General features: G+C 46.5%; 1 protein-coding gene and 1 pseudogene across 1 annotated transcript; both read left to right on the top strand.

The window, feature by feature from the left end:
- Window positions 1–1,872: 1,872 nt before the first annotated feature.
- LOC124686432 lies at window positions 1,873–6,741 on the top strand (annotated as a pseudogene).
- Window positions 6,742–11,975: 5,234 nt separating this feature from the next.
- On the top strand, window positions 11,976–15,056 carry LOC124686433. The gene is made up of 2 exons (XM_047220382.1): window positions 11,976–13,211; window positions 14,958–15,056. The coding sequence occupies exon 1, from the start codon at window positions 11,976–11,978 to the stop codon at window positions 13,194–13,196; it is 1,221 nt and encodes a 406-aa protein (XP_047076338.1). The 3' UTR covers window positions 13,197–13,211; window positions 14,958–15,056.
- Window positions 15,057–21,114: the final 6,058 nt, after the last annotated feature.

Raw genomic sequence — 21,114 nt, forward strand, 5'->3', positions numbered from 1 at the left:
CTGACAGCCTACAGATCAGTCGCCTGAGACTTAATATGTCTCAGTCGCTGACATCAATAGCTTATTATTGTTAGTTTTGGCATCCGGTTTTGAACTTCGCTTTTTTCACTAGAAAAAATAATCTGTGCAACCATTTAAGACAAAAGAAAAATCTTAGTAGCAATTTACGTGTAACTGGAAAAGACTCAGTTGCAACCCACATGTAAGTGGAAATTATTAGTTGCGACGCATACGTGACTGAGTTGCAACCCACATGTATGTGGAAATTCTTAGTTGCAAAATATGCGCAACTGAAAAAATCTTAGTTGCAGTGCTCATGCAATTGGAAAAAAAATCAGTTGCAAGTTGCAACCCACATGTAAGTGGAAATTCTTAGTTGCGATGCAGCTAGAAAAATCTTAGTTGCAACCCACATGTATGTGGAAATTCTTAGTTACAACATATGCTCAATTGGAAAAATCTCAGTTGCAACACTCATGCAATTGGAAAAAAGAATCAGTTGCAACCCACATGTAACCAAAAAAATCGCAGTTGCAACTCACATGCAACTGGAAATAGGTCGTTTGCAAAACACGCGCAACTAGAATGCACGGCGTAAACGGTTTCATGGTTGAGAGAAAGACGCCTTGTAGATAGGAACCGTCACCACGAGCCCACTCCACAAGCCCACTCCGCGAGGTCCGCAAAAAATAAGTCAGCCCGCTTACGCGTCGGGCCAACAACAACGCAAACACACACAAACAACTCAAAAGTTAGAGCTTGAATCTACAAGCACAAAATACGAATCTCCAAGCGCTCGACTTATACTTATTAAGTATCAAACGCCTGATTTCTAGAAAATCTGAATATGGATATGCAAATCTGAGATGGCATCTTTATATGGTATAGCAAATAGCCGGGGATATGTAAAATCAAGAAATAAATTAGTATTATCCGATTGCTTCAGACCAAATTGTCCGATTTTTATACTGTACTCTAAAGGCAATCTTGGCTCGGTCACAATTAAGCGGCAACTAGCCCTGATCCAGCGCCACCATGGATAACGACAAACACCAGCGACAGGCCGAAAAACAAATATCACCAGATCGGAAGAAAGGCGAGAAGACCAAACCACTGATCTGAAGGATCAACAAGCACACGATACCATCAACTCCGAGAAGCCGTGAAGATTGCCGGTATAGGAGTGAAGTTGAGGCAGATTTATTCATCATGTCCGCTAGGTACACATCACGTGGCTGCAATGCCTTGTTTGATACTAGATTTTCACTGAAATTAGTGGGCATAGTACTCCAGAGTATTGGGTAAAACCGTTACCTTCACCAAATCTCCACAAAATCCCATCCCCAAAATTCATTAGGCTTTGTTTGGTACTAGAGTGCTTTTGAGGATTAGTGGGGATAATACTCTAGAGTACTGGGTGAACCTCTAGCGTCACCCAATCCTCACTAAACCCTATCCCCAATCCACTAGGTAGGTGTAGAGTATTGGGGATTGATAAAAACACAGTAACTCGCTCAATACTGTAGCACCAAACATACATTTCGAATAAGTGGAAATTTAGTGTTTGTTGCGGATTATCTCCACTAATCCCCACTAAAACTCTAGCACCAAACAAGGTCTTAGGTCGGAGTAGAGTATTTAGACTAAAATTTAGGAAAAGTGGAGATATGCAGCAATTGAACTTGTTCAATACACTAGTGACATATTTTTAGAAATAAGTGGAAATTTAGAGTTGGGTGAGGATTATTCCCTGTAATTCCAGAAAGAAAAAAAAATACTCAGTACCAAAGCGTCAGGTGCAGGCGCAGCACGAGTACACATTGACCTGGAGGAAAAGATAGGTTCTCCATCGTTTGCTCCATTCGTACACAGCCATGGCCATGGCCTCCCAGCAATCGCCGCCGCCGCCGCCCGCTCCCACCACCGTAATCGATCTCGGAAACGATCTCCTCCGCGAGATCTTTCTCCGCCTCCCCTCCCTGCCGAGCCTCGTCCGTGCTGCCCTCAGCTGCCGTACCTTCCTCCACGCCGTTCGCTCGTCCCCAGCCTTCCGCCGCTCCTTCAGCGCCGCCCGCCCACCCGCTCTCCTCGGCCTCTTCTTCGACCCCGACGGCCCTGCCATCCCAACCTTCGCCCCCCTCCGCCGCCGCTCCGACCCAGACCTCGCAGCCGTCGTCCGCGGCGCCGACTTCTTCCTCACCCGCCTCCCCGACGATGACGACACCTTCCCTGGCTGGGTCATTGAGGACTGCCGCGACGGCTACGTCCTCCTCCAAAACTTCAGGGCATCTCCAGCGGCGCGACGCATTTCGGACGTCGAAATGGACGCGTCGTGTCCGTTTGCGTCGGCCGAAATGGTCGAAATCGTCCGGGCGTCCGTTTGCGTCGGGGATGGCTCCAGCGGCGCGACACATAATTTATTTTTTCATTCATGCAACCATAATTTACGTTAAAAAAAAACATAAAAACGCCATAAAGGCGTGCTAAAAGTTGCTGCTGCATACTGGTCGTCGTCGCTGACGAGGTTAATGAACTCCGGCGTCGGCCATGGAAGCTCGTACGCCGGCGGTGGAGGAGGTACCGCCGCATGGGCGAGAGGCTGTGGCCGGGGATCCCACGCCGGAGCAGCGAGGCGGAGCGGCTGTCGTTGGAACGCGTCGGCGTAGCCGGAGGAGTCGCCGGCCTCCCTGCGCGAGCGCCGACTCCCGCAAGCTGGATTGCGAGCCCCTCCCACAAAGCGAGCTCGTTGAGCTCGTCCTGCGCGCTGTTGGCCAGTGCCATGGCAATGGCCTCATCCTCGGAAAGGTCCGGCGGCTGGGTCTCCGGATCCCACGCCGGCCCGCCGGCGTCGTGGTCGTAGTCGACCATGTGGACGTCCTCGTCCGCGTCCTCCTCGTCGTCCGCGTCCTCGGCGACGTTCTCTTCTTCTTCTGCGGCGATCTCTCGGTCGAAGAAGCCCACGTCGCCGAGGTAGCCGGCGCGGCGCGCGCGTCGAGCTCCCACGTCCCGAATGAAATCCAGTTGTAGGAGTTCAGCGCGTACGCCTCATCCTCCCGCAGATCCGGCGGCAAGATCTGCCGGCGGCGGCGCACCTCGTCCCGCCGCTCTCGGCCCTCGCGCGGCACGGGGGGGGGGGGGGGGACCGGCACGCGCCGCGAGTTCGGGTACCGGCCCCCCCCCGGCAAGTTCGCGTCCGGCCATGGCACGGGCCGGTTTCCTCCCATAGCGCCGCGCGAGCTCAGCGCGGACGTGCCGGCCGACCCTTGCCTTCTTGCCGGAACGCGAGCCGCTTGCCTCCTGGTCGTTCTTCGTCTTGCGGAACGGCCAGCATTTCTTTCCCATGGCGTCGGTGGGGTGGATACTGTGAGATTTGGCAATGGTTTGGTCGTCGCAATGGACGCCGGCAGCGTCCATTTAAAAGGCTCCGACACCATATCGTCTTCAATGGCCTGCCAGTGCAACGTCTACTAGCTGCGCACGCTCGCGGAAGCCGAGGCACGCCATTAACGCGGCCCTGCGAAGGCTGCAGCGCGCCGCCCGGAAGTAATGCTGCGGAAGACGAAGCAGTTGTGCCGCTGCCAGGCGGCCCGTGCGAGGACCGAGCGGACACTTTGCGCGTCCGCGCAGCGTCCGCCGAGACGCAAATCTGGTGCATATTTTGGCCAGGTTTGCGTCTCTGCGGACGGCCCGGTCACTTTGCGTCGCGCCGCTAGAGGTGGTGCACGACGCATTTTCAGTCACGGCGGACACAAACGGTCGCTCAGCGTCCGTTTACGTCGCGCCGCTGGAGATACCCTCAGTTCGGAGCAATTCGCCGTCTACAACCCTCTCAAACGATCTCATCCCCCATCCGCCCGACCAGCTCTTCGACGACAGCCACGGCGACGCCACCTACCTTGAATGCTACATCCTCTCGTCCTCCGAAGACACCGCCCAACTGTTGCGCCTGGTCTACACCTGCCACGACGAATCACGAGCGCGCGCCGCAGTCTTCTCATCGGATAGCCGGGAGTGGCAGATCTTTCCGTGGTCGGAGCCTGTGACGCCACAGCCCGAGGACCAACACTGGCTTGAGGTTGGCACCATGGTGAATGGGTTCATCTACTGGATACACACAAATGCTGCCTACATGCTCGTGCTCAACACTGCAACACTAGAATTCTCTCAAATGGATCTGCCGCCTGACTTGGTAGGCCAGGATTTCATGTTTAAGGTTGGCGAGAACAAGGACGGGGAGCCCTGCATTGTCTGCGCGCTTGAGTTTGATCTCTTTGTCTGGGTCTGGAGAGCCGATATTGACGGCACCATGATGTGGGTATTCGACAAGAGGTTCCCGTTGGAGAGGATCGTCGAGTTCACTGATAGCACACTGGAGGAACACGGTGAACTGCGGATTGTAGCCATTGTCGGTGGATATGTCTACTTCTCTACCAACGAGACGTTCAAAGATCCTCTTTATCCTTGTTGGTTCTTATGTTTGTGCATGGAGACATCGGAGGTTGACACCATCTTTCAGAAAAGGTTTGACAGCCATGTCTATCCCTACATCATGGCATGGCCTCCTTCTTTGACAGAGAGCAAGGTGCACCATCAACTCGAAGGTGTTTGATGAAATGTGGACAAGGTATTAATATTTCCCTATTTTGGCCCCTAGATGGTACTGTCCAGTAATAACATCTCGAAGATGAGAAAGAAAAGACATTTTTAGTTTGAGACATGGGCAAACACTGGGGTAAATGTAGCATTCACCAAATGCTTGCTTGTCTTTTTATTTACATTAGGTACTTATTTTTCTTCATCATGCATAAGGAATAAAACCACTAAGTTGAACAGTAGTGGCGGTTCAGAAATATTCATATTCAATTACTTTTGTTTATTCCCTGCACTTTCCTCTGCCATTCACCACTATCTACGGCTCTGTGTTACTGCTTGCATTTCTGAACTGGTTCAAATATTTCATTGCCCCTTCTTTGAGACAGAGGTTCCACTTTTCCTCAATACAGTTGTCCTTTTGATTTGATACTTTTTTTTGTCTTGCTATTTGGACTGTTCATAGCTAGATGCTTGTAAGAGCTTCTGCTTGGTATTGACTCTTCCCGTTTTATATTTTGGAATTCCTGCTGCCGATATTAAAATAATAAATTTAGCTTGGAAACCCACTAAGAATAAGGTAACAAATAGCTGGATAGCACAGGATGATCTTGAGTAGGGATGGCGCACTTATTCTGGTTATATCATGCCTTAGCAACACGCCTCTTAATTGTTATGTTATCTTTCTACCACCTACTGCTATGGGTTAGAAAGAGAAATGATGTTTTCAGAGCATAGTTGCTATGAAAAAAGACGTGTCATATTAAGTAATGTATCATTTAGTAGTCTTTTAATCTTCAAACAATGAATAAAGTCTATATCTGTGGACTCAAAGATCAAGGTGGCCTGGGGTTTTGGATCTTTAAACAATGGATAAGGCTTTACTAGCAAAATTGCTCTGGAAACTTAAACCAGTGGATCGCTGTAGTAGAAAGGTATATTAGAGAATATGTCAAAACCCATTGCATTACTGGTAGTAAATACATAAATGAAGATTCTCAATTTGGTCAGGCATTTGTGACATTAAAGAATCTTGCTATCAGCATTGCAAACATGCCAAGAATTATAGAGGATGGAACTAAAATCAGATTCTGGGAAGATTGGATAGAGGACCTCTTCGTCCCTCCTTTCCTATATTAAGAGTAGGTATCTATTTTTAAGCGCTAAATGGAGGGTGAGATGTAGTTCAATTTAGCGGATCTTTGTGGGAAAAACTTTGAAAATGTTGGATGATATTCAGACAACTGTGTGCCGGTGTGGCTCTGACTGACCACAAAGATTCAGTTAACTGGAACCTCACCACTTCTGACCACTTCACCATTACTTTCACAACCTTCTGAAGTTGAGTATTTCGGTTCCCACATAAACTTTTAGAGACCAAGGTGTTTGTTTTGTTTGTGCCGAGAAATATAATTTTAACGAAAAAATAATGTTCTAAGAGGAGGATCAAATTGTGAGATGCATTGCCAAATTTATGGTCAGGATGAAACCATTGATTCATTTGTTTATGTCACTATTCACTTGCGAGGTTTGTGTGGGATATAATCCAATGTGCTTCCTTTGTACTCAGAGATATACCTGGTACAACTTGTGTGCTATTTGGTGCTTGATTACATAAATTCAAATCAAAGTTTCTAATTACTGTTGGCATTGCAGCAATCATTCTTGAACAATCTGTCTTTTTTTTTTCAAATCAAGCTTGCTTTGAATAGAAGAGAATTTCTGACCCTTTCATGGTTCTTCATATGTCTGGTCATGACTAAACTTCTGATTCTTCATGCAGACAAAGTTAGAAAATGGAGTCTTCAGGACAAACTGAAGGATGGGGAATCACTCATGAACTGCAGGGGGCAAACGTGAGGTTGACTGGAATCCTTTTGCAGCCTAAATTCTTCTGTTTGTTGCTGGTAGTCTTGATACGTTTTCTTTTGATGGTGGCACGTTTTATACCAAACTGATGTAAAAATTGATTAAATGGTGCGCCATCATCAGTGCTCGCAGGAGTGCCTTGATGTGTTGCTCTCTTCAGGTTAGCTTTTGGCAGCAACCGGTGCCTGTTTTATCATGTACTAAAATACATTGTGTTTGGTTTCTGAGGTGCCACTTGATGTTAATTTTAAAGGAAAAAATACAGTACTTTTGCATTTTATACATGTTGGGAAAGCTAAAATAATATCCACAATTTGTTGCTCTTTATGAGCGAGTGGTGCTTCCTTTCCAAACAGTGGCCGGAAATATCCAGGAGAAGATGTGATATATTTCTTCCAAAGTACCATCCCTAATGTTGAGGTAATCACAAGATATCGATCAAAGTGGCTGCATCAGTTGCATTAACTAGCAAAAGAAAATCAATGTCCAACCTTAATTCTGTGCTGGCAAATTGACATAGTGTGATGTCTCCTGGGAGGCTTGGCAGGCCGTAAGTTTTCTGGAGTAGTCTAGCTGAGAGGGAGACTTCGATCGTTATCTGATTCTGGCGTGTAAATGGAGTGCAGTTTGTACTCCATTTTCTCGGTCATGCTATATTACTAGGTAGGCAAGCGCGGCCCGCTTCGCGGGCAATATGGTATGGAAAACGATTTCACAGAGATAATCTAAATAGTACATGACAAAGAGATTTTAACAAACCAAAAGTTATCTTAGTGCTAGGCAGATTTGTATTACAACTATGTGAAAAAAAAAATTCAACATGTTTATACAGCATTTTTCGAAGGCAACACGCTAGGATCTAATGATTCACAATCTGAGGAGTAGACGCATACTGGAGTCACCAAAGTAATCATATACATGCATCATCAGACTGCCTTCTAGTCATGGCACAAATTGCAGTCAGCTACCTTGACAAAATCGTATAAAAAATACCTGCGAAGATGGGAAACAACTTTCTTTCCTGGTATGAGAAGGTTTGGGTCCAGAGATAGCAATTTCCAAGATAATGTTTAGCACAACGCCTTTCTTGTTTGGAAACTATCTGCATAAAACCGGAGATCGAACTGTGAATTTGCTGGAGTGAAAAGTGGGCATCATTCATATCATAAATAAAATCAATTTTAATGGAAAGAAATAAGCATACATTTCAGACACCTAAATGCACTGGAAAATATTCACAAAATGCAGGTCTTGCTTTTATATTCAAGAGGGCACTAAGTGAAGTTGCCTTGTCTTTCGATACATCAACCATTTGAATAGCCTAGAGATGAACTCCCCACCAAACACTTTCAGATACGAAAGTATTATCATATTTACGTGAAAGCATGCTATATGAACAATTAAAATGAATGACTTGTCACTACAATGGATAGGGGCGCCATAGATTGAATCTCAAAACAGTGGCAATCAAACTTAAGCTATTATACACCAACGTATAAGTAGTCAAGACAGGATGATTTTAAATAGGGAGTCAAAACCAGATTATTGTCACTGGGTACTGGAAATATACCCAATGTTCAAGAAATCGTTAATTTTAACTTATCGGTCGGCCTTAAAATAAAGATTAATCGCTTATCGGCTAATTAATCGATTTTATCGGTCAACCATTTATCGGCTTATTTTTTTGTAAATCCTAATTTTCGACACTAAATTTTCTATAATATGCTATGCAAAAAATAATATTTAAGCATGGCACATAAGTATTACCTTTATTCCTTACATTTGAATCAATAATAATGAAAATTTTGAGCTAATGCACAATTCTACAAAATCATAGGATGAAATTATCGACTGCCATACCAAATGTCATTGAAATTTCTTTGACAATCAGCGGAAATATCGGCCATGAGAGTGAAAATCGAGCGAAATATCGGCTGTCATACAGAAAATCGGCCGAAATATCGGTGGAGCGATAAACTAGCTGATATGCCAAAATCTTATCGGTTACCACCCGATTCACGATAAATCGGGCGATAAATCGACATCTGGGACGATTTTTAGAACAATGAATATACCTCATCTTCTATATGGAAACGAGTCTTCAATTTGTTGTAGCCCAAGTACAATGCAGCTGTACGAGCGATTTGACCACGAAATTTATGCAAGATAGGTGCTATGGCCTCTTTCTGTCATGATTATGCATTCATCAAATATAGAAGAGCTAATCCAAACATGGACATCACAAAAGCAGGACACACTTTAATTTCTGGAACTATAAAGTGACATATGATGGTATAATATAGGATTAAAGTTTCATTTGAAAGCACTTTTTGTAAGAAACATTTAAATAGAGTTCAAAGACCAGACTACCAGCAAACTGCAACTCCGGAAATTCGAAATAAAATATTTACAAAATTCCAAATGAAACTTGTTTGAACTACATTATCAAGCACATAACTATAGGGTTAGCCAGTTAGATCAGGGGAAAAGATAAATTTTGTAAATGCATTTAAGCTCTACGATCACGAAATACTATTTACCATGACGGGTTTTACTTTTTCCGTTGATATCTACATGGAGACATATAATCATGACATGATGGGAAAGCTGGTCATTCAGTCCACAACCAAAATTTCTTAGTACTGTCATTCACTATATGCTGACCCGTAGGACCTAGAAGAGCAAGTTGGGGAAAGAGATGGCGAAGAAGGAACATACCCGCAGACCACACTGAATAGGCTAGGTCATCACCATCATGGGCATCACATGAAAAATTCTCTAGACAGCACACAAAATCACTATCTAAGGCTATAGACAATATGAGCTACTGATGAGGACATCCCTACCACAACACTACCTCCGTCATTGCAAGATAAAGATGAAGCTGCTGTGAAGCTCAAGTTCAATGAAGTTAGGATTGGACCCATTACAAGGGCTCGTGCGAAGCTACTTAAATAACATGTGAACTTGTTCCTAAACGATACTTTGATTGATGAGAACTTTATACTGCCTAAGTGCTATTACTTATGTATGATCAGGTATGAAGAGGGAGCAAGCATCGCACGATGAGGAGAGAAGCAGCTGGACATGGAGCTGGACAAGATAACCCATGGACGCGCGAGGGAGGAGCGGGAGGCATGCGCGAGGGAGGAAGAAGAAGTCCAGGTCGGCCCAGCATCCGGTCAGGCCAGCCGCCACGCCGGCGCGCCCGGTCCTTAGCCCGGTCCAACCGGGCGACACGCCGGATTCCACCCGGTGCCAACCGGACGACACGCTTATGCCAACCGGACTGGCCCGGTCCCAGGCCCGGTCGACCGGCCTCCAGACCGGCCGAGTCCGAGTCTGTGTCGACCAGATCTATTCTTGGTCGGTTATTTTCGTACTTTTTCGATCTGAGGTCGTCCTGAACCCCTATATAAGTGCCCAGGACGCCCCCAAAGTAGTTTTAGACCACGTTTAAGATAAACCCTAGTTCTTAGTTGTTTGCTATGCAAAACTATTGAATCCCTACACCATATTGCTTGATTTGGTGTAGATCTGAAAGTCTTGTGTGATCTGCTATTCCATTGAAAATCGGGAGGTTGCAACTTACCGCTTCGTGGTCGGCGGCTGTGCGCAAGTGTGTGTAGTTGCGAATATCTTGCAGGGTTGAGAGCTGTTGTATTGGCGACAGAGACCAATCGAGAGATCTCGTTGCGTCATACAAGTTATCATCCACTTCATCAAGTTATCTCCGCTGCCATCATCCCGTGATCATCATCGGTAGCACCGACGGCCTCGTCGGCAGGACCAACACATGAAACAGGGAGGGGTGCCTCCATTTGCGGCGACAGCGGTGTGGCACCGACGATGCCGAAATTGGTCGCCGAGACCAAACACAGTCGTGCTCTTTCTTTTCTATGTCGTCCCTCTCGGCACACAAGAATGGGTGATAAGAGAGTACGAGACGGCCTTTCATCGTGTTGGTGGCACACGTTTTAGTCTGTGATCAGACATTCAAACGTACGCGCGTGCAAAGTTCCATTAATTATTGTAAGTGTCGTGTGATTACTAAGCTAGAAGTATATGTAACACGGACCTGACAGCCAGACCAGGTCGCGCACGCCGAGGCGAAACCGTGATGCCACAGTTTCGCCGATGTTGCTCGGACTCATGGCTTTGCTTTCTCCAGCGGAACAATTACCGTTGTCTGTGGATCATGCGTCTTCAGCTCTTCGCCAGGTATGGTAGCGTGTTGCCATCAGTCTAAAGGTTAAACTACTGCGTCGATTTTGATGTCCGAGGACACCGATTTGATGTTAGCTTAGGAGAGTCCGGACTCCGGAAGTGTGGCTCAAGCCCCACTGCAACGGGCATTCCGTTGATCGACTCCCACACTGGTTAGACCAAACGAGCAACACTCTGTTACCAGCCTCACACTTCCAATTCCAATCCAAAGGTTCAGTGGATCTAAGGATCAAAGCTGCAGCTCAAAGTCAGAAAATCCAACAATTTGAACTAATAATTAGATTTCAACTTTGTTTTATGAGAGAATATGTAGCACTCCAAAAATGTGGCGGTCACATGAAATAGTTTGTTTTCATTGAGCTGAAATACTTTGTTTTCGTGTGGATAGGTCTTCGATCTTGATCACCTCCATTCCTCCTCCGTGTGATTGTAAACGGAGAGGATAAGTTCCTCACCGAATCCGGTTTAGATGATTCATATCTATTTGAAAAAAATCTGACAAATAAGGATATGCAAATCTGAGATGGCACTTGTATATGGTATAGCAAATAGTTGGGGATATGCAAAATCAAGAAACAAATTAGTATTATCCGATGGCTTCAAACCAAGTTATCTGATTTTTAATTAAATACTCTAAAGGCAATCTTGGCTCGGCCACAATTAAGCTCCAACTAGCCCCGACCCCAGGGCCGCGGTGGATAACGACGAACGCTAATGGCACGCTGAAAAATAGATTTCACCAGATCGGAAGAAAGTCGAGAAAACCAAGCCCCCCGGTCTGAAGGATCGACAAGCACACGATACCATCAAATCCGAGACGCCGTGAAGATTGTCCGCATAGGAGTAAAGTTGAGCCAGATTTATTCATCAAGTTCATTAGGTACCCATCATGTGGGGTTGTAACTCCTCAGGCCTTGTTTGATACTAGATTTTTATTGAAATTAGTGGGCATAGTGCTCCAGAGTATTGGATAAAACCGCTACCGTCATCAAATCCCCACGAAATCCTATCTCCCAAATCCATTAGGTAGGAGTAGAGTATTTAAACTAAAATTTAAGAAAAGTGGGGATATGCAGCGATTAAACTCGTTCAATACACTGGTAACAAACATGTTTTTAGAAATAAGTGGAAATTTAGAGTTGGGTGAGGATTATTCCCTATAATTCCAGAAAGAAAAGAAAAAATACTCAGTACCAAAGCGTCAGGTGCAGGCGCAGCACGAGTACACATTGACCTGGAGGAAAAGATAGGTTCTCCATCCTTTGCTCCATTCCTACACAGCCATGGCCATGGCCTCCCAGCAATCGCCGCCGCCGCCTGCTGCCACCACCGTAATGGATCTCGGAAACGATCTCCTCCGCGAGATCTTTCTCCGCCTCCCCTCCCTGCCGAGCCTCGTCCGTGCTGCCCTCAGCTGCCGTACCTTCCTCCACGCCGTCCGCTCGTCTCCTGCCTTCCGCCGCTCCTTCAGCGCCGCCCGCCCACCCCCTCTCCTCGGCCTCTTCTTCGACCCCGACGGCCCTGCCATCCCAACCTTCACCCCCCTCCGCCGCCGCTACGACTCCGACCACACAGCTGCGGTCCGCGGCGCCGATTTCTTCCTCACCTGCCTCCCCGACGAAGATGACGCTTCTCCTGGGTGGGTCGTAAGAGACTGCCGCGACGGCTACGTGCTCCTCCACAACTTCAGCTCGGAGCAATTCGCCGTCTACAACCCTCTCAAACGGGCCCTGGATCTCATCCCCCATCCGCCCGACCAGCTCTTTGATGATAGCCACGGCGACGCCACCTACCTCGAATCCCACATCCTCTCCTCCTCCGAAGACACCGCCCAGCCGCTGCGCCTGGTCTACACCTGCCACGACGAATCACGGGCGCGCGCCGCAGTCTTCTCATCAGATATCCGGCAATGGCAGATCTTTCCGTGGTCAGAGCCCGTGGCGCCACAGCCCGAGGACCAGCACTGGCTTAAGGTTGGCACGATGGTGAATGGGTTCGTCTACTGGATACACGCCAACGAAGCCTACATCTTCGTGCTGAACACCGCCACTCTAGAGTTCTCTCAGATGGATCTGCCGCAGGCCTTGGTAGGCCGGGATTTCATGTTCAGGGTTGGCGAGAACAAGGATGGGGAGCTCTGCATTGTCTGCGCGCTCGAGTTTGATCTTTTTGCTTGGGTCTGGAGAGCCGATCTTGACGGCACCAAGATGTGGGTATTCGACAAGAGGTTCCCGCTGGAGACGATCGTCGAGTTCACTGATGGCACACTCGAGGAACATGGTGAACTAAGGGTTGTGGCCATTGTCGGTGGATATGTGTACTTCTCTACCAACGAGACTTTCGAAGATCCTCTTTATCCTTGTTGGTTCTTATCTTTGTGCATGGAGACATTGGAGGTTGACACCATCTTTCAGAAAAGATTTGACAGCCATATCTATCCCTACATCATGGCATGGCCTCCTTCTTTGATTGAGAGCAATAAGGTGCACCATCAACTCCAAGGTGTTTGATGAAATGTGGACAAGGTATTAATATTTCCCTATTTTGGCCCTTAGATGGTATTGTCCAGTAGTAACATCTTGAATATGAGGAAGAAAAGGAATTTTTATTTTGAGACACGGGCAAACACTGGGGTAAATGTAGCATTCACCAAATGCTTGCTTCTGTTTTTATTTGCATTAGGTACTTAGTTTTCTTCCTCATGCATAAAGAACACAACCACTAAGCTGAGAAGTGGTGCCGGTTCAGAAATATACCTATTCAATTACTTTTGTTTATTCCCTGCACTTTCCTCTGTGCCATTCAGCAGTATCTACAGCTTTGTATTACTGCTGCATTTCTGAACTGGTTCAAATATTTCATTGCACCTTCTTTGAGACAGAGATTCCACTATTTTATTGGTACAGTTGTCCTTTGGATTTGATAATTCTTTTGTGCTGCCGTTTGGACTGTTCATAGCTAGATGAGTGTAAGAGCTCCTGCTTGATATTGACTCTTCCTATATATTTTGGAATTCCTGCTGACAAGATTAAAGTAAGAAATTTAGCCTGGAAACCCACTAAGAATAAGATAAAAAAAAATAGATTAGCTGGACAGCAAAGTATGATCTTGAGCAGTGATGGTAACTTATTCTGGTTATATCATGCCTTAGCACACGCCTCTTAATCGTTACATTATCTTTCTACCACCTACTGCTAGGGGTTAGAAAGAGAATTGTTGTTTTCAGAACATAGTTGCTATGAAAAAGAGACCCAACATACCCAACATATTAAGTAATATCGTTTAGTAGTCCTTTAATCTTCAAACAATGAATAAGGTCCACATTTGTGGACCGAAAGATCAAGTTGGCCTGAGGTTTTGGATCTTCAAACAATAGATAAGGCTTTACTAGCAAAATGGCTCTGGAAGGATCGCTGTAGTAGAAAGTTATATTAGAGAATATGTCAAAACCCATTGCATTACTGGTAGTAAATACATAAATGAAGATTCTCAATTTGGTCACGTATCTTTGACATTAAAGAGTCTTGCTATCAGCATTGCAAATATGCCAAGAATTATAGGGGGGTGGAACTAAAATCAGATTCTGGGAAGATTGACGGCTGGATAGAGGACCTCTTCATCTCTCCTTTCCTATATTAAGAGTAGGTATCTATTTTTTTAAGCGCTAAATGGAGGGTGAGATGTAGTTCAATTTAGTGGATCTTTTTGTGGGAAAACCTTTGAAAATGTTGGATGATATTTAAACAAATGTGTGCCAGCTCCGACTGACCACAAAGATTCACTTAACTGGAACCTCACCACTTCTGACCACTTCACCATTACTTTCACAACCTGCTGAAGTTGAGTATTTCGGCTAAACTTTAGAGATCAAGGTGTTTGTTTTGTGTGTGCCAAGAAATATCATTTTAACAAAAGATATAATCTTCTAAGAAGAGGATGAAATTGTGAGATGCATTGCCAAATTTGTGGTCACGATGAAACCATTGATTCATTTGTTTCTGTCAATGTTCACTTGCGAGGTTTGTGTGGGATATAATCCAATATGATTCCTTTGTACCCAGGGATATAGCTGGTACAACTTTTGTGCTATTTGGTGCTTGGTTACATAAATTGAAATAAAAGTTTCTAGTTACTGTTGGAATTGCAGCAATAATTCTTGAACAATCTGGCATTTTTTGAATTCAAGCTTTCTTTAAATAGAAGATAATTTCTGACCCTTTCATGGTTCTTCATATATCGAGTCTTGCCTAAACTTCTGATTCTTCATGCAGACAAAGTTAGAAAATGGAGTCTTGAAGACAAACTAAAGGATAGAGAATCACTCATGAACTGCAGGGGGCAAACGTGAGGTTAACTGGAATCCTTTTGCAGCCTAAGTACTTCTGTTTGTTGCTGGTAGTCTTGATAGGTTTGTTTTTGATGGTGTACCAAACTGATGTAAAAATGATTGAATGGTGCGTCATCATCAGTGCTCGCTGGAGTGCCTTGATGTGTTGGCAGCAACAGGCGCCTGTTTTATCATGTACTAAAAGACACTATGTTTGGTTTCTGAGGTGCCACCTGATGTTAATTTAAAAGAAAAAAAATACAGCACTTATGCATTTTATACATGTTGAGAAGCTAAAATAATGTCGACAATCAGTTGTTCTTTATGAGCGAGTTGCACCTCCTTTCCAAACAATGGTCGGAAATATCCAGCAGAAGATGTGATATATTTCCTCCAAAGTACCATCCCTAAGGTTGAGGTAATCAAAACAAGGATATAGTAGAAGCGGGACTTAGCGTGATAATTACAGAAATTCGTCTAACAAGGATCAAAGTCTAGTAGTTGGGATACGCCATTGCGACTCCAACTACTAAGCTATGCCCACGTCGTGTAAGGTTGAGGTAATCACAAGATCAAAATGGCTGCATCACTTGCATTAACTAGCAAAAGAAAATCAACGTCCAACCTTAATTCTGTTCTGGCAAATTGACATAGTGTGATCTCTCCTCCGAGGCTTGGCAGGACGTAAGTTGTCTAGAGTAGTCTAGCTGAGAGGGAGACTTCGATCGTTATCTGATTGTGTGTAAATGGAATACAGTTTGTACTCCTTCATTTTCTCGGTCATGCTATATTATGTCATGAAACTGTATTTTTGTTAGTCGAAAGAGACCATTCATCTACTGAATAGGGCAGAAACTATCCGTTTATGTCAAGTTGTTATACACGACAAACAGTCATTTACTATAATGCAACCTTTCTACATATCCATATCATAAATAATTCAGTGATTTGTTTCAGATTCATCGAACGTGCTGCACACTGGTGCTGTTATTGGTTAAATTCGCAAATAAATAAAAAAGACGCGTTCTTCGTTGAGGTCCCTGCGGGGTAGGTTCGTTCAAGTACAACCTAAACATGCTTGCCGCTGTGGTAAATATAATACAACCTTTCTACATATCCATATCATAAATAATTCAGTGATTTGTTTCAGATTCATCGAACGTGCTGCAAAAGCTGGTGCTGTTATTGATTAAAGTCGCAAATAAATAAAAAAGACGCGTTCTTCGTTGAGGTCCCTGCGGGGTAGGTTCATTCAACTACTACCTAAACATGCTTGCCGCTGTGGTAAATAAACTATTCCCGCATCCACTTGGACTTGGGGAGACGGACCGCGTCAAGAGCAGCACAATATGTTTTTTCCCGCATCCAGTTTACATGCTACCTTCCACCATCTGATTTAAAATTTTAACCAAAAATCTAAAAACGTTTAAAGAACCCTTAGTATATAGTAATACTGTTCGAAAGCCTCCCTTCCTATCATTTTTCCATGGTTTTTCCCACGTCTAATGGCAACACAGCGGCTCCACATCACCTTACATGTACTCTCAGCCCCCTCTCTCTCTCTCAGCATCACCTTGTGCATAGTTAGTCTTAATAAGTTCTTTTTTTTGTCTTAGGCTCACTTTACACGTGCTGAAATGAGCTCAACCTTAAGACAAAATTAGAGAGAGGAAATTAATAAGAGCATCTCCAGTCGCGTCCCCCAAACCGTCCCCCAAAGCGATTTGGGGCGCGCCGGACAAAAAAAGCGTTCCAGCCGCGTCCCCCAAAGCCCTTTTTTGTCCGGCGCGGCCCGATACGGTGTCTGGCGCCCCGAGCCCGTCCCCGTCCCACGGGGGACGCTCCGGGGACGCCGGACACAACGAAAAGCGAGGCGGGGAGTGGCGGGGCCGACGCGTCGGCGGCACGCGTTAATTTTAACCTAACCGTCGCCTACCTCGCGACGGAAGTTATTCGCGCGCGGTGACACACGGCGGCATCTTTGCCTTAATGGCGACGGAGGGGCAGGCGAGACGTCTCGTCGGTGCTGCGCGGCCTCCACGCGTCGCCGGCGTTCGCACGCCACCGCCCGTTCCCGCGCGATCTTCCCGCCTCTTCTCGTCCGTTCCCGCGCTTTCTTCCCGACGCCGGCGTCTATAAAAGGTCTCCCGGCTCATCAATGGTAGCCACCACACCCCGCCGGTAACAAACACAGCCCTCGTCGCTCCACGGCCGTCTCCTCCATCACCGGTGGCAATGGCGAACCGCCCCGGCGATGGCCACTTCCCTCCACCGCCGTCTCCTCCATTGACGAGCCGGCGGCGGCGTGCGGCACTCGAGGAGGCACTCGAGGAGGAGGCCCGCCGGCGGCGTGAGGCGCAGCAGGCGGCGGATCTAGCGGCGTTCTCCGCCCCTCGCCTCCGCGGCTGAGGAGGCCGCGGCGGCGCGCAGCGTGGCAGGAGCAGCAGTGCGACACCGTTGCGGCGTTCGACGCCTCGACGGGACAAGAGGCGCGACGGCGCCGGTACCGGGAGGAGATGGAGCAGCGATGGGCCGACGAGCGCCGGCGCCAGCGCGATGAGCGGCAGGCGCTGTTCCGCGAACGGCGTGACTCGATCGAGCGCCGGCGGCGTGAGTCGATCGAGCTCCGGCAGCGAGCGACGGCGGAGGAGCGTCGACAGGCGGGAGTCGGCGCTTACGGCGCTATGGGGGAGGCGGGCGGAGCGAGTTGGCGGCGGCCGACGCGTATGCGGCGGCGATGATGGAGGCGCCAACGGATGTGGAGGAGGAGGCGCCAATGGAGGAGGAGGCCGAGGCGGAGGAGACCGAGGTGGAGGACGACGACGACGACGAGTTCGACCGGTCCGGCGACGACGGCCCGCACCCGGACGAGACGGCCGATCGGCAACGCGCCCTCGTCGAGTCCTTCGAGTCGGAGAAGAAGCTCCGGGACGACGCCCGTGCCCGCGAAGAGGCGCAGATTCGTCGCGCCGTCGAGCTCTCCCTCCTGCCGGCCCGGCAGGGGAGGGCGGAGGAGGACTATCGGCGGGAGCGGCACCGTCCGGCCACCGCCGAACGCAAGGAGAGGAGGCGCGCGCAGGGAGGAGCTGCGGCGTAGGGGAGGCGGCGACGGGCGGGGCCGTCGAACGCGCCGCCGGGCGGTCGATAGCCTAGGTTTAGATGAAATCTAGCCGTTTTCATTCAAACTTTGTAATATATAATCAAAATTGAATGAAAACCTTTATTTTCCTGCACAAATATTCATTTGGGGGCGGCGTTTGGGGGACGCGGCTGGGGAGCGACGTCCCCCAAACGCGGCACGAGCAAAACACGTCCCCCAAACGCTCAATCCGGCGCGGTTTGGGGGACGGTTTGGGGGACGCGGCTGGAGATGCTCTAAGTATTGTTCCCTAGAGGCCAAGGCCGCTTGCTAAAATGAGCTCAACTTTAGTGATTTGCTAGTGAATGATGTTTGTTCTGGGAATGTTTCGAAAATTAAATGGGCAATTTGAAAACTTAAGACTGGATTCTAGGGGTTTAATTTTTTTTGTGCTAAATAAGTTCAAAGTTTACTACTTTGCTTGGTGAATTATGTCCATAGTATAATTTTCTAACTAAACTTTGAACAATAATAGTTCTTCTTAGGGAGCCAGATTTGGCGCTAGTTTAACCCTCCTGCCCATGTTTAGAACTCAGAATGCGTCCCTATTAATCTCCGAAACCGTAGGGTTTCACTCAACCTATGTCTTCCTCTCGAGTTACGTGTTATCACTTACTGCCAGGAGTACCCCAGAACTGAAGGGTTAGGAATAGGTGAGATCTTAGAGGTGTTGAAACAGCTCGGAGAAACCAGCGTTCATACTTACGCGGATCAGACAGGTGTTTACGTCCTGAGATTTTAGGATTCGGATTCCTATTGAATTGACTTTGCCGAGGAGCAGAAACCGAGCCCTTTGATTTGATCCAGTGAGTGACGTTACGAGCAGAAGCCTCAGTTGAGAAGTTGAATCCATCTCGAAAAATGGATATGAATTAACTAAAAACACAGGATCTCGTTTTTTCTTATAATGGTGACTCGAGATCACCTGCAGGGACTCCTGTATTTGCATTTGAAGGAAACCTCTACTCGGTCATTTGAAGATAGTTTGGTCTTCATACGAGGCATGTTTCATGAATTTAGCCACAGCCCAGAGACTTGTTCGTGCTCTTGGACCAAACCTGAACCGATAGTGCGCGGAGGAGAGGCGATAGAAGACTAGTTAAAAAGAAAAGGTTCCACCCTTGTAGTTAGACAACCGATATGCTACATCATACTTAGTATGGGAGTTGCCGCTGATCTGCGACATCAATAGATAAGCATGGTATGCGAATATGTGAAAAGTACCACCCCAATTTACCCGACTTTTAAAGCAATATCAGAGATAATGATACATCCTATCGGTCCTGTTTTTTGTCCAGCTGGTTCGTCCTGAGTTACTAGAGTCGACTCTAATGTTGACTTGATGATGTTCATACTCATGGAGAGTATCCATAACGGAGCTACTCCAAGTATCTCTATTCACAAAAAAAACACTCCATGCATCCTCTAGTTCCCCTCTCCACGGTTGATATCCCTTCCTTTATCTGGTCGACGATGACACCATGGCCATGGACCATGATTTTTATCCCATTTGGGGGAGGCAACCTGAGGAGGCCCCGGATTATTGCGAGGAACAAGAGCCACCTACTCCTCATTGCCTGGATGATATGGACATGGAAAGTGCGTAGGAATTGTTGAATATAATTGCCCAGTCTCCTTCATCAAATTGTTCTTTTGATTGAATTGGCTAGACCATGCATTCCACAGAAACATGTTGCTAAATAAAGAAAAGAAAGAAGTTGTCATCGTCGGTAACTAGGAGGGAGATAGGTTGTTTCTCAGTGAGGAGAAAAGGGCATCGCAGTTTCCGGCGAGCATGGGGCGGGGGGGGGGGGGGGCTACATGGAGTGCGCATCGTGCTGGTTGACTTGGCTGGCAAGGCGCACGAGGCTAGCGAGCTGCAAGGTGCGTACGGAGTTGCGAGTGCTGGGCAGCGAAATGAATGTCACGGACGTTGATCTGCATGGTATCGAGTGGGCCACCGAGCAAGGTGTCGAGCTGCATCATGCATGGATTATCTTTTATTAATGATTTCAATATATCACCCTCCATAAATTTGGACCTTTGGATTAACCGAGCATGAATTCACAATGCTATACTCCCTCCATCTTAAGGAATAGGGCGTAATATTTTTTTCAAAATTTCATCAAAGCTTAAGGCGTGGGATGTGTTTTGGCCCGTTTCTTCCCAAACTGCCCTCACAACAGTTTTAATGGATCCTTAGAATCAGGAAAGGAAGCAGTAACCGATGGGGCTGCCATTGGATATGCATGCGCATGCCAGGAAAGGATTAGAAAAATGAAAGATCAGCAATTAATGCGGCGCTGCAATTGGACCATGCAGGGGCCTACATGGATCTTTTGAGATACTACCCAGAAATCATGCGTATTAACTCACGGAAGAGAAATTAAGGGGCAGCCGTATTATTAGGGGTAAGTTGGGAAATTTTTGGCGTTGCTGTTTCTCCTTAATCGCCGTGCATAATAATTTACGCCATATTCCTTGGTATAGAGGGAGTATATGGTAGGCAAGAGGTTTCAATTCTAAAACCTGGTCGGCCAACACACTCTTAATAAAAGTAGTTGCAGCCTTCATTGATCCCTGGTTTCATGTTAGAAAAGCCTACACTTAAGAGGGAACGTTTAAATATATTCTTCGTCCTTGTCCATAAGTTCAAGATTTTGGGCAAAATAGCTTGTGTATGAGTTCAGTAGATAACACAACCAAATAATGGCAACACCAGATATGTTCTCGATGAGGAATGTGGAATTTATATTGCAAGTTTACTTGTGTTCATAATAGAAAAACCTTATCTTCTTTAATTTGTTGTTTAATGATTATATTCGAGTTTTTTTTCCTTTTGAGAAACGTGCACTTGATTACTGTGGAGTTAGTTCTGGTTGCCTGATAATAATGTGATTGCCCTTGCTTAAAAGGTATTGGGGTAACAGTAAAACTAGCAAATGGATCACAAAACTAATGC

Source organism: Lolium rigidum, chromosome 2, assembly GCF_022539505.1.
Source record: "Lolium rigidum isolate FL_2022 chromosome 2, APGP_CSIRO_Lrig_0.1, whole genome shotgun sequence".
Classification (NCBI taxonomy): domain Eukaryota; kingdom Viridiplantae; phylum Streptophyta; class Magnoliopsida; order Poales; family Poaceae; genus Lolium; species Lolium rigidum.